Here is a 13,112-nt window from a genome sequence, read left to right as displayed (position 1 = left end):
TAAAAAATCTTTGGAGTATGTTAGTCAACATTATTCGGCACACTAAATTTTGTAGATCAAATTTACGAGAAAAACACAGAAGATTATCAAAGTTTCAGATTCCAATGATTTTCAACTAGAGCTGATTTAACCTATATACTAGATTGTTTCCATACTGGGCATATGATATGAATCAACTATTATCTTGCACTTTGATTATTAGCGGTAAAATATTACTTATTTACTCTGATCCTCCCTGAAACATCTAGAAATTTACCATAATAGTAAATCATTGCTAATGCATGCTACCTTTACAACTAATCAAATTAACATCCAGAGCAAGAAAATTGGTTTAAAATTTACAAGATATTTTCAAAGTGGTTTAAATATACAACTGTATGCGAAACTCTGTTTATAGTGAGATCCAGATATTCTTTGGTCTTCCCTGTCATCCTCATCATTGCAAGAATTTGGTTGGATATTACGGAGAAGCAGGAACATTCCCAATTTGTAACACTATCAATTTTTCGGGACTCTACAACATTCCTTGTGGGAAAATTGATTCCCCAAAATATCTCATCGGTAGAAATAATAGTCAAGCCGTTAAGGCCGTTTAGACCTTTCCTCATATCGAAGTCACTTAAAGGCATATAACGAATACGGCGATTAGGAGACAATCAATCATTTTGAGGCGCCATAACTTTTCAAAGGCGGAAAAGAGGAGTAACAGCCCCGAGTTCATTGGAGTTAAAAAAACGAAGCACTTCGAGAGATCAGCTTGAAAATTAAACCTTTACCGAGTTGGTACCCTTTTTTCCTTTGAAAATTTAACTCAATGCAACAGCTTACTATGTGACGAGGCATACGAAAACAGAACTATACCATATTTCAACAAATTAGTAAATTTTGGTGAGTCCGCATCTAAGTGTAACTCCTTCAAAGTACCCATTTGCAAGCGATTGTTCGAATATTAGCCATATATTGAAAGAAACCTGAAGTATTCCGGACTTTCACCGAGGTAAGTCTTATAACTTAAAAGGAAGTCAGAATTGGCCTCCATTACAAAAGATGCATCTTGGATAATATGAGCCACTACTGGGAAGTGGCCAGAATGCACTTGCAGGTTGACTATAATCCCAAAATCCGAAAAGTGGCAAACTAACCCCTGTAAAGCATTCGAGACACACGCTGCATATCGTGTTAACCAGACTTGGAAACCCGGGTCTTCCTGGGGACTCCTTTTACGCACAACTTTCACATTTGGGACCAGCTATATTTAGAGCTTGCATAAGATCCTAAGGATCTATGAATCCCAGAAAAATTGGGAGAAGTTGCGAAATAAATGATGAGAACGATGTGCTGTTAATTTATCATAGATATTGTAAATTCAGGAAAGGATACATGAGGCAGCCTAAAAAGGAAAGATTGTGGTGGATTGTTCTTGAGAGTCCGCGTCAAAACAATGTAAGGGTGAAAATAATTTGCGTTTCACGAAACCAACGAACACCACAAGGAAACTGAGTTTTTAAGACCCAAACAAGAAAGTACAGATAAAAACCTAGATACTGTTTTTGCTAGGGAGGACACTGGGAGGAGGAGGACACACCAAACCGCGAAATCCACTCTCGACAGAGGGCCTCGGGGTATGACTGGGTCCTAATTTCCGACAGACGCATTACCTCTGGCCACCACGTTGCCCAACATCTTCAATCCCCTAAGCAGACGTTGCTTCCTGGTCGACACCGGCGGTCCGAGCACTTTAATCCCGCAAAAACTAGGACCCTTCCCCCCATCCGCACCTATGGCTATAGGCAGGTGGGCGTGAGTCTTCGACTACGCCGAACGTTTTCGTGACGTTTCGTTCTGGCGGACATTAGCATCCCCATATTAGACGCAGACCTCCTGTGTCGCCATGGGCTGTTGGTAGACCTGCTGAACAAGGCCTTGATAGACCCCACAACCTCATTACAGACGTCGGGGAAAATTCCTACCTGCAAAGATAACACTCTTTCTATTATTTTTTAGGACGTTGCCGACCACCGCATTCGCGCACTCCTCAGAAAATATTGTAACATTATACGGAAAGTTGTTTCTCTCAGTTAGTTAAGCACGATATGCAACATCACGTCAACAGTAGCAGGTCTCCAATCTTCTCAAAAGTGCGTTCAATTTCACCTTAGAAACTTGCTGTTATCTGGCGACCTTCCAATAGCTGTTGGTCCTCTCCACTTCATTTGGCCCCTAAGTCAAACGGTGAATGGCGAACATGTGGAGATTATAGGCGTCTGAATGCTCAGACAGTTCCAAAACGTTATCCCATTCCACTAATTTCCAACCATGATTTTGCGGGCTTTCTAACGAATTGTCGTGTTTTTACGACCTTGGATCTAGTCACAGCGTACCACTAAATCCCTATAGCTCCCGAAGACATTCCGAAGATGGCTACCTGCACACCTTTCGGATTTTTCGAGTTCACCAGGATGACTTTCAGCTTATGCAACGCTGTGCACACTTTCCAGAGGTTCATCCACTCTATTTTATGAAACTTGTACTTTTGTTTCGTTTATCGGGATGATGTTTTGGTAGCTTCCTCTTCAGAATCTGAGCAATTGGAACATCTCGGGTGCACTTTTCAACGTCTCCTTGAGGCCGCACTTGTCCTAATTATTGAAAATTGCAGATTCCTCCAGAAGCAGGTAAAATTTAATGGCTACTTAATAACCCCAGAAGATATGAAGATATCCAACCTGACCCAGACACGATTGAGGTGATTTTGAGCTTTGCCAATCACAGTGAAGGTCCTACGAAGGTTCTCGAGCATGTTAAACTTCTATCGTCGTTTCAAGTCCAAGACTCCTCCCGAGGTTGCGTGGTCTGCTGAGGCCGTCTATGCGTTTGAGATAGTCAAATAGCAGATTGTTGATGCCAAACTACTGGCATTTCCTCAACCAGATGCACCCGTAGCTGTTTTCGTCTATGCCTCAGATACAGCGGTAGCTGCTTCTCTTCACCAATGGGTGAATTAAATCTAGGAGCCATTCAGCTTCGTTTCAAAACAGCTCAACCTAGCTCCACGCAACTACAGCGCCTATGATCGTGAGCTACTCGCCGCCTACCTTGCTATAAAATACTTCCGTTTCTCCGTTGAGGGCAGGCCGTTCGCCGTGTTCGCGGACCACAAGCCCCTTACTTTCGCGTTTAAGTAAGAGCCCGACAAAGCCTCCCCTCACCAACTTCAGCACTTGAGTTATATCAGCCAGTTTACTTCTGATATCCAATACGTGATTGTTGCAGACACTTTGTCTCGAATCTCGGAGTCCCCACAGTCCCCGCCGTGGTTGACTAAACAGGTCAAGGGAATGCAATTCGAGTCTACTCTCTTCGCGGAGTTAGGCTAGCTCCTTGGCTTCGAACGACATAGATAGACTGTAGACTGATAGACTGTATACCAGCCACAATCTAATAGAATGCTGGAACAATGGCACCGGATGTTAAATGCCGCCTTAATGGCTCGCTACGATCCGTCGTGGTCGCGGTCCTTGCCTTTCGCCCTCTTCGACCACCGCACAACCCAACGAGAGGAGTTCACCGCCAGCCCCGCAGAAATGGTGTACGAGGAGAATCTGCTTTGTTTAAATTCAGTCTGAGACTTTGTTGCATAAGGCGATCATTCCATTTTTGAGAAAGTTGCTTTAGATTAGCTTTGCTATTAGACCCCAGAAAAACATAATCTGCATCAAACAGTTTATATGGTGCTGGACGCTGGATGTTCCTTGTAACAGTGTCCATAATAACAGAAAAGAATAGTGGTCATAGGGCGCTTCCTTGATGAACACCGACACGAAGCGGTTATGATATATATGCCATACTTTGAACTTTACTTTTCAGATCGTTGTAGAGCTATTAAGCCCAGTTTACGAGCTCTTCTGATACTACGCATTGCCGCAGAGCATACCAGATAAGCTCGCGTGGTACATGGTCAAATACCTTCTCTAGATCCATAAATGCAATGCTCTCATTGTATTTCTCCAAGAGTAATACGCGGCGTGTATTGTATCAGTAATTCCGCAGTTCTTGACAAACGGTTTCACGGTTTTTTGAAGGAAATCGCGAATACGATTTTGAAGGATACCATCAAAAATCTGGTAAGACCCTATATAGAGAATTCTTTAGGTCATGGCGAAATAGCAGGTGCTTGTGCCCAATCGTTACATAAAAGTAAGGAGGCTCGTATGTTTGGCCTTACACATTGTGTCTTTTTAGCGCTGTGTCCAGAAACTTGTTCGATGAGATCCTACTTGATGCCTTCCATTTTGCGCTAGATTCGGTATTCACGCGCAGGACTTGTGAAAAACGTGTTAGCATGGAACTTCGCAATATGCGATACCTCCGATTAATTGGTGCTTATGGTAATTTCATCTTAGTTCATCAAACTTCAGGTACTCCTCTAAAACAGAGAAGTATACTCATGAAATGAAAGAGACTAGGCAAACCTGCCAAATTAACCTTGAAAAATAGATTCAGAGAATATAATCTGCCTTCTGAAATCGAGGAAGGAGAACTCGAGTTCTGAAACCGAAAAAATGAAAACATTGGTTCCAAAAGGAAAGAGAATAGAATCTAGTCGAGCCTGAAATTCCAAACAACAAAAGAAAAAGAATTAAGAATACAGAATTTGAGGGCTCCCCCTCTTCCATTTTTAAGGTTTTGTGTGAAACAAAACCTTATTAGAATCGATTCGATGTCTGTCTGTCCGTCTGTCTGTCTGTCTGTCTGTCTGTCTGTCTGTCTGTCTGTCTGTCACAGCCGATTTATTTGGAAACGGCTGAACCGATTGTCACGAAAATTAGTAGGAGTATGTGATCTGCCGTTCCCTTTACATGCAGCAACTGGCGCCATTTTGCGTTAAGTTTAACGGGGGGCTCCCCATACATGTAAAAGGAGGGTGCAAAATTTTTTTTCATAAAATGTGGCCATGTGGGGTATCAAATAAAAGGTCTCAATTAGTACTTTTCGAAACTGGTTCAATATTTGATATTGGGTGAAACATAGGGGAGTGAGGGCTCAAAATATGACCCACAAAAAGTGTAACAGGTCTCGTTCTCAGAACCTATCCAACCGAAAAATCTGAAAAAAATCTCAGTGAATCTCTATGAAATCTAGGCCTCAAAATATATCCGGTTCCGATATCTGCACAAATAAAGTTAATAATAGTATATTTCCACATTTTAGAAATTTACCCGGCACCCCCCTTATGTTCATCCCAGAAGTACAAAATTTGGCATGCATATAATGAAGAACATAATGTACAATTTGGTCAAGTTTGAAGAAAATCCTACTATTATTACCAAAGTTATAGAGGGTAAAACTTTACAATTTTTTGTGAATTTCGTGCACTCTACAACCTGCACGACGTCATCATCACATATCAATTCGTCCATACCCCACGAAGTAAGTTCGTATAAATTGGGTGGAAAAGAATTATTTTGTTTTAGCTCTTTAATCATTTGTATATAAATATCAATTATTCCAACGAGACATGTGTGTATGTAGGTATATAGTATAGGCGTGCTAATGAACTTTGCGGGTAGAGCCTAATTCAGATAGATATAAGAAGTGAATCGGAAATATGGGTAAGATCAATTTATATACGTGCCTATATGTGTACAGTATTCGAAAATAGGCAGTTTGTTTGTTTAGGGTGAGCGTAACATCTACGGCTGCAATATGTACGTATGTCTCGTAGTTTTGTAGCTGTATAGGGGTAGAAAAATGTGCGTTGAAATTTCTTAGATAAGATGAACACAAAACCTTTATACCCGAAGCACGAGCTTCCGATATTCCGACTTGTTTTCTGCTCCGTTCGTTACTCGACCAGTAATGCTCATTGGTAGCACAAAATGTGCACTTCACACTATACATTTTAGAAAGGAAATATCAAATGAGAAACTCCCCCGGCACCTAACGGGGCTCTTCGTTATCCAACCAAATGTCACACACTCATCTCTCCATCTCTCTTCCCTACAGATGATAGGATTTACCAGAAACGACAGAGGCAGGCAGCCGCAGCCTCACACTACATACCCCTGCTTCCATCCGAACACTCGACACTAACCAACCTCAGTATATCATCATCAACGAAATGCGAATATCTCTCAAGACTTGCGCAAATGAAAACGATCATAATTTTAGATCACGGGTTCGAACTAACACTCGCCTTCTTTGTTTGTTTGATGTGACGTAAAAAAAATAATTGTTTCATCTTTCGCCCTTCTTCCTTATTTGTGCTCAGAGAACCAATGGAATCGGAACGGCCAGGCATAGCATCTTCCTACAATCCTCCTTTTCAAACCCTACACTCTCAGACAATCGACTTTTTCCACGCCAGAAAAGATCAGATGCATGACGCAAGATAGGAAAACAATTCCCATTAATACAAATGTAAAAAAAACAGTCAACAAACGCCCAGACTGTGCAAGTATCAGCCTCCAGCTGACAAAGCCCCTATTTCAAGGACTCAAAACAAAACCTAGATGCCCAAACGAATGATCTCAGGGTAAAATCATTCCAAATGTTTAGATGCATTTCAAGACGCATCTAGAAGATTTCCCTTATGAAAACCATACGTCAACCTCAAAACAACACCAAACAGACTCACAGGGACGACAAAACTTTTATGAAATAATGCCCAGAAAAGAATTAGATACCATCATCAAAGCCTTCCAACCACAAATTATGGTTTCCAGTGTTAGAAAAAGTAAATTAGACTCAGATTTGATTGGAATAGGAAAATGTGGCTTCAAATATTTAAACCAAAATAAGTCTGTGTTAATATTTCCTGATAAGTTCATCTTACTCACATTGACTATATTCTCCCCCAGCCGAAACACACAGATCTTCTCCTGATAATTGCTTACACTACAGAACCTCATTAGAAGCCCTACTATAGTATAACGTATAAATAACGATGCCACTGCAGTGGCCTGGATTCGTTCAAAAAGATCGCCTACCGACATAACCCCTGCCCGCAATACGAACGGCATTTTTCCGAAGGGACGTGACACTTCTATCCTTGGATTTTCCGAACATACCCCATCGCCCGACCTCTTTTCCACAGCTCGTCAGTTAAGATTATTGTCTGAGATCTCAAATGACCAGCACTCCTTTGGCATCCGGTCTTCCTTGCGCTTTTCGCAAACAAATATATCTTCTCGAAGACTAATCTAAAAATCATAAAATACGTGTACATCCGAGGCATCTGTCTGTCTGCATTCCTTAGCATTTCACCTCCAAGTTAATGGGAAGTAGTTTTAGGACAGTTTCCAATATCACGGATGATATGAATGCCATCGTTCCAATAATTCTTAAGGAAACGACCGTTTAGATGTGTGCCAGTCGATTATACGTGCTAGCAAAGTTTAGTTTCGGTCATCAACCGGTCAACATAAGCATCATATTTGCGATTTGAAATAATAAAAAACTTGGTGCTTTGTCGTTGGTGTAGATATTTATACTTGCAAATACCGATATTTCGGGAACCACTTGTTTCTTTCCTCAGTGCTAACAGGTCCCCTTTGTCCCCTTTATTTGTTATATAATTTCAGGGTATAGGTCAACAAGAAGAAGACCACTTTGAAAATATAAGATGAAATGAACAATGATAGTCAAAACTAAACATGCTCATGAGATAATGTTATTAGCCGAAAACACAATAGTTCTAGTCATAATACATACATTTACGCTAGACTCTAAATAGATGTTAGTATTGCCTGCGGTCATCCAGAGAATATTATTGTCCCTAGCGATTCTCTATTAATTTACTACTATTCAATCTTTACCTGTATTATTTCTCCTAGATTTAAGATAATTTAGTATTTAAATAATAACAAAATCAAAATAAGAAATCACAGTTAGTATTTACCCCTTAAAAAAATATATTTTAGATACCCAAATCAGTTGTTAGGAAACGTTCAGAAATCGTGAGGAACAGTATAGTCAATAGATTTAAATGTTTAATGAGTAACAGTATTACAAGTTAAATATATTGTCCTATATTTAAAACAATCTTAGATAAACATACTCTCGTTTAGATGAAATAGTATTTAGAACACGACTTTTCTCTATTTTCATTCTCTTGTATTGATAGTTGAACAAATTAGTTTCAAAGTGCATTTTTCCATACCATTTAACTTCAACACATTTTACACAATCAATCTATCTTTAGTTAGAATAGAAATTAAATTAAAACTCATTTTTGTCAGTATCAATTCATTTATTTGAATTTTAATACTCAAAATTCCTCCATTGATCGATCCTTCACAGAAAAAATAGTTTCAATATAACTTTTAAATTTTATTCCTTGCACGAAAAAATTCCAATGCATTTTCTCAGAAATTTTCTATTATTGTTGAGACTTTTATTAAAAAAATGCCCAATGTGATTGTTGTTCAATCTTAGGTGCATGTCTTTTACTAGAATTTGTGTATGACTAAGAGAAAGGGAGCGCGTTTTTGGCGAATTTTGATTGTCTTGTTAAGAAGCTTTGAGAGTAAAAGTCTACGATAAATTGCGGTTATTTTTGCCAAATGGTTAATTGTTACATAGAAAATTTCTATAAAGTAATTATTTATATACAATTTAAGCACACTTAGCAACAAACGTGCAAATTCTCTCAAAATTGTCAGCTTGACCGACTCGGTGTTAATCCAGCAATCCATCAGGTTTTTTTTTTAAATGTGTTCCTGAAAGTCTTACATAGCTAGCAATGTACGAGCCGTGCTTCGAATCTACATATGAGATGTGATACTAAGCCAGACTGGACCCAACAAGCTGACAATAACACTTTTAAACTCATCTAATTATTTGTCCTTTCTAAAAATTTTTAGATATTTGTACAAAAATAATTGCAAATCCTCCTCTCCATAGTGCACTGAATTTTTCGTAGATTAATATTCGTATGGAATAATTGCATGGATTTTACATATTTTATTGAATAATTAAGAAAATAAATAAAACAATTTCATATCAAATTAAATAAGAAGATGATGGATTCACTTGAAGTTCATCATCGCAATAAAATATTACTTGCAATACCACATTTTGATCATATCAATTACATTACATATTATATTGAATATATACATCTTATTATATTGCATTTTAATATTCTTTGCTTGATTTTTCTTTTCGATCTTCTCTTGCGCTTTCTCTGCATCATTCTCGAAACCAAAAACTAAAAACTAAATCAAATAAAACTAAATAATAAAAACAAACAAATCACATGCTAACCAAAAACTCAAAAATAAAACATAAATAACTACGACATCGTGCAAACTATTTGAAATTTATTCTAAATACATGATGGAATCTAATCTGGGAAATATCTATAAAATGCAACTAATTTAAAAACCAATCACTGGAACCGATAATTTATGATTGAATGATTCAATAACCATGAATAGAAACAATCGTTCTTCAATTGTCTGCTCGATATGGCAGCTATGGAGAAAGGTGGTGGTTCGCGAACTGGTTCTTTGAGTTTGGAACCAAACAATGATGGTGTTAATGCACAAACACATTTACTGCACAACCAACAAAATGGCAATGGTGATAATGAGCATTCGAGCTTGGCAGCACTGGCACGACGATCAACAGTACGCAAACGTTCTGTTAGGTAATGTGTTCTTTAATTATTATAAATGCAACAATATTTCTATTTGTTTGTAATCCATTTTATTTATTTAAATATTTCAATATTTTCTGTTGACTATTTGCAATTCTTTCTTTTATTTCCTTAAATTCGTCAATATGGGTAGGAAATAATTTTCCCCTCCAGCTTTCCTCTGAAAAAAAGTATTTCTATTCGTCTAATGATCTACCTAATATGGGCAATTATATATTGGTCTACACGACCCTCAGCTGAAGTGTTAGAAGCGTAAATGTTACCCTATATCATAGGGATCGAGAAAGACCTTTAAATACTTATGTCTATAAAGATTTACTTCCGTTGAAGGCTTTGTCGTATCCTCGCTGATGAAATTTTCATTCAGGCAAAATGTTAGAAGGTTTATTATACTGAAGGAAGATTCAACTTGGGGTCTGCAGTCCGAATTCCGAAAAGAATACAAAATGAGGTTGGAACTACCTTGGATGCCCCGTTGAGAGACTATTTTTTTGTAAAAGCATGTACAGTATTTCTTAATATCCATTTTCAACACAGCATTATATTCCCCATTTGGTTTCCAAATTTGACCCTTGAGAAAGACAGATTTAACTCCCAGATTTATTCAAATTAAGGGGTTTGAAATGGATTTACGATTTCGTTCCAACGTAGAGGTTACTGATGCTTCGGGAGCAGTATGACTGTAAATAGCACTATTTTATGTTAACATATAATTACATATACGAAGCCTTCAGTACTCACACTGGTTGTGGTTATGTAAAAACTTCCTAAGCTCCTTCTACGCGAAACTCGGAACTTTCACATGAAGCCTAAATATTCGTTAAAATATTCCGTGGAACCATATCAACGAACTGTATAGCAAAATAATAGAAGTCCGTTCCACAACTATTATAAAACGTATATTTAGATTTAATTAAATAATATTTAATTATATTTGACTCGTATTAATAAACGACGCTTATCGCTCTGATCGTATAACTGTACCGACTCTAAGTACGAACCTCAGGCCCTTTTCCTTGATGATATTCTAGAAACGAGAGTGAATATTTTTCTAGACGATCGACTGTTTTTAACTAAATGTAGTATGCAGGCTACCCTACTCTCCCACAATTATTTGTATCTTTGCTAATTATTAATACTGCGAATTTCAGTCAACCTCACACGTTTTCCAAAACGATTTTCGTAATTTTTTTAATTATGAAAGTAAAGAAAGTTGCCGCATGAAAAATCCTTAGTTTCCAGTTATAGAAATTAGAATCGGTGTCTACAACCGATTAATATAGGACTGGATGCGCAGAAGCCGCGCTATCTTTTTTGTTTTTTACTTTTATCAGAAGTTTAAACTAGATGAGCAATGTCGATGGAAGCCTATAGGTGGTATTTCTCCTTTACAGCCCCAAGTACCAGTCTTAAATTGGTTGTTTCCTTTTTGCAGCCCTTATCACTCGAAGTATGCAAAGTAGGCGCTTCATTTGGCCCTATGGTGATCCAAAGAAAGTCATTAGTTCAACTGATACCAGTCCATATCTAGCCAATATTTTCTCGCACTTCTATTAATTTTCAACAAACCTCAACGGGAGCGGATTATGTAACTTAGCAATGAAGGGACTTGAAACATAAAACAACAAAAAAAAATGTAACTCTACCGTGCACATGCAACTAAACTCTCATGGACCTAAAATTTGAATCAAGCCTTGCAGGAACTTAACGAAATTTTTCCCACCTATCTTTTAGTTTTTCAGATTACAATATGATGCCAAAACATCATTCATAAGAGATCTCCAGTTATCCATGAAGTGTGAGAGACTGACTGTCCAAAGGAACCCCTTCACCTTTGATAAATTTTTCTTCCGGTTTTTGAGATAGCTCCGCTCTCGTTATCATTAATCATTGTCAACCCAGAGGGTCATATCTTTGCCGCTAGTACCAATGTTGTTTCCGTACACTCAAGTTTAATTGTCCCTGTATTTCCGAGTTATTTTTTATTCCGTTCATGCTTACTACAAATTTATTCCTCTCTTCGTCGAACTCTCATAATGTCCCTTTGCTTCTTCTTCCCAAATTTGCAAGGTTTTGCAATGCCTCAAATACCCTACTCACGACGTGTCAGCGATTTCCTTTGCCAGTTTACGGTTCCTAAAGGGCCTCTTCCTACCATTTTGAAACCTTTCAAATGGTCTACTCTTGTGGCTTGCAATACCTTCTGCCGATTCAAAAACTCCTCTCCCTCTCCTTCTGCTCATAGCGGGCCAATTTAACACCCTTGCCACAATTAAGGGCTACGGTGCCCGAATTGTAAAGCACAACTCCAGATATTAAACAATAGAGAAGCTCCGCCCACGATGTGGGCTCAACCACAATCATCATGAAACTTCCACAAGAAGACCAACTACAAATAATCGTGCCAAAAATACATCCTCCGGGAATTTAACTGGAAAGCCATCCCGGTTTCCACGGCAACAGGTAACCCCCAATGAAGCTTCCTAGAGGGCGCCACTTCAGATGAGTTCCTTGCAAACTTAGGTGTGATTACCTTCACACAAGGGCGGCACTCTCCAAAGACTCAATTCTTGATCAGACCAGTAGTAAGTTTCCTTTCAGAACCGCAAACACTATAAGTTACTTCTAGAACTTTGACACGATTTTGAAGTTCTTACGCATTGAGTACGCCAAAAAGCAAGCAATCGTGTGAATCCAAACCTTCTTGCGTTCTAAGCCTGATGAATTTTCCTTTCAGTAACCGCATAATCGATCGTATTGAACCCCCCCCCCCCCCCAAATTTAAATAGAACACACCTGTCTAAGGCGTATATTTCCGCCTCCCCGTCTCACTGATACTCACGGCTATCCTGGGGATCGCCCTCCTTGCCTGCATCTGCCTGTGCAGAGGGAGAGGAATTAATCCCAGAAGGACCTCTAGTGATGCCGTTGGGCATCTCCTCATTGTTTCACTGATACACACGCAAGCCAGTCTTTGGGGTTATGTAACAGTCGGCAGGGGACTGTGCTATTCAAGTACATAAGCTATATAGAATAATGCCGATATTTTGATTTTATATAAACATTTGAAAAAAATTAACAATTGCCTGTCCTTGTTACTTGTTTGGGAGGATTGGCAAATATCGATTTAAGAGTCCTCATCATGATCCTCATCAACGACGCAACAATCGATATTCGGTAGATATAAGATCTGCCTTATTAAGAGACTACAAACTTCCCGGTTTCGGACCGGTGCGCACCTGGTCGATACTCTTAAAAGCTCTCTGCCTTCCTGGTTTTTTCAATCGCTGCATCTCATACAGGATCTGCCACGTCTTCTTTTCCTCCAAGATATTGGCCCTATAGACTTTCAGGCTGGGCGGTTTTTTTAATTGAAAAGGTATCGTTATGGAGGGTATTTCGGAACCTAGGCTCCAAATAGTGGCAGCTTCCTGTTTTTTTTCAGATTTTT

At 38.8% G+C, this 13,112-nt stretch overlaps 1 protein-coding gene across 3 annotated transcripts in view; it reads left to right on the top strand.

Moving 5' to 3' along the window:
* The window catches only part of LOC119653695 (voltage-dependent calcium channel type A subunit alpha-1), a 399,598-nt gene that overhangs the window by 335,065 nt on the left and 51,421 nt on the right, over positions 1–13,112 (top strand). For all 3 annotated transcript variants that reach the window (XM_038058565.1, XM_038058567.1, XM_038058568.1), the window contains one exon: positions 9,441–9,652. In XM_038058565.1, the coding sequence (XP_037914493.1) occupies positions 9,441–9,652 (212 nt within the window). The remainder of the gene's footprint in view (positions 1–9,440; positions 9,653–13,112) is intronic.

The sequence above is a fragment of the Hermetia illucens genome, chromosome 4, assembly GCF_905115235.1.
Source record: "Hermetia illucens chromosome 4, iHerIll2.2.curated.20191125, whole genome shotgun sequence".
NCBI lineage: Eukaryota > Metazoa > Arthropoda > Insecta > Diptera > Stratiomyidae > Hermetia > Hermetia illucens.
The sequence above is the reverse complement of the archived record's forward strand: the minus strand, read 5'-3'. Positions and strand labels throughout refer to the sequence as shown.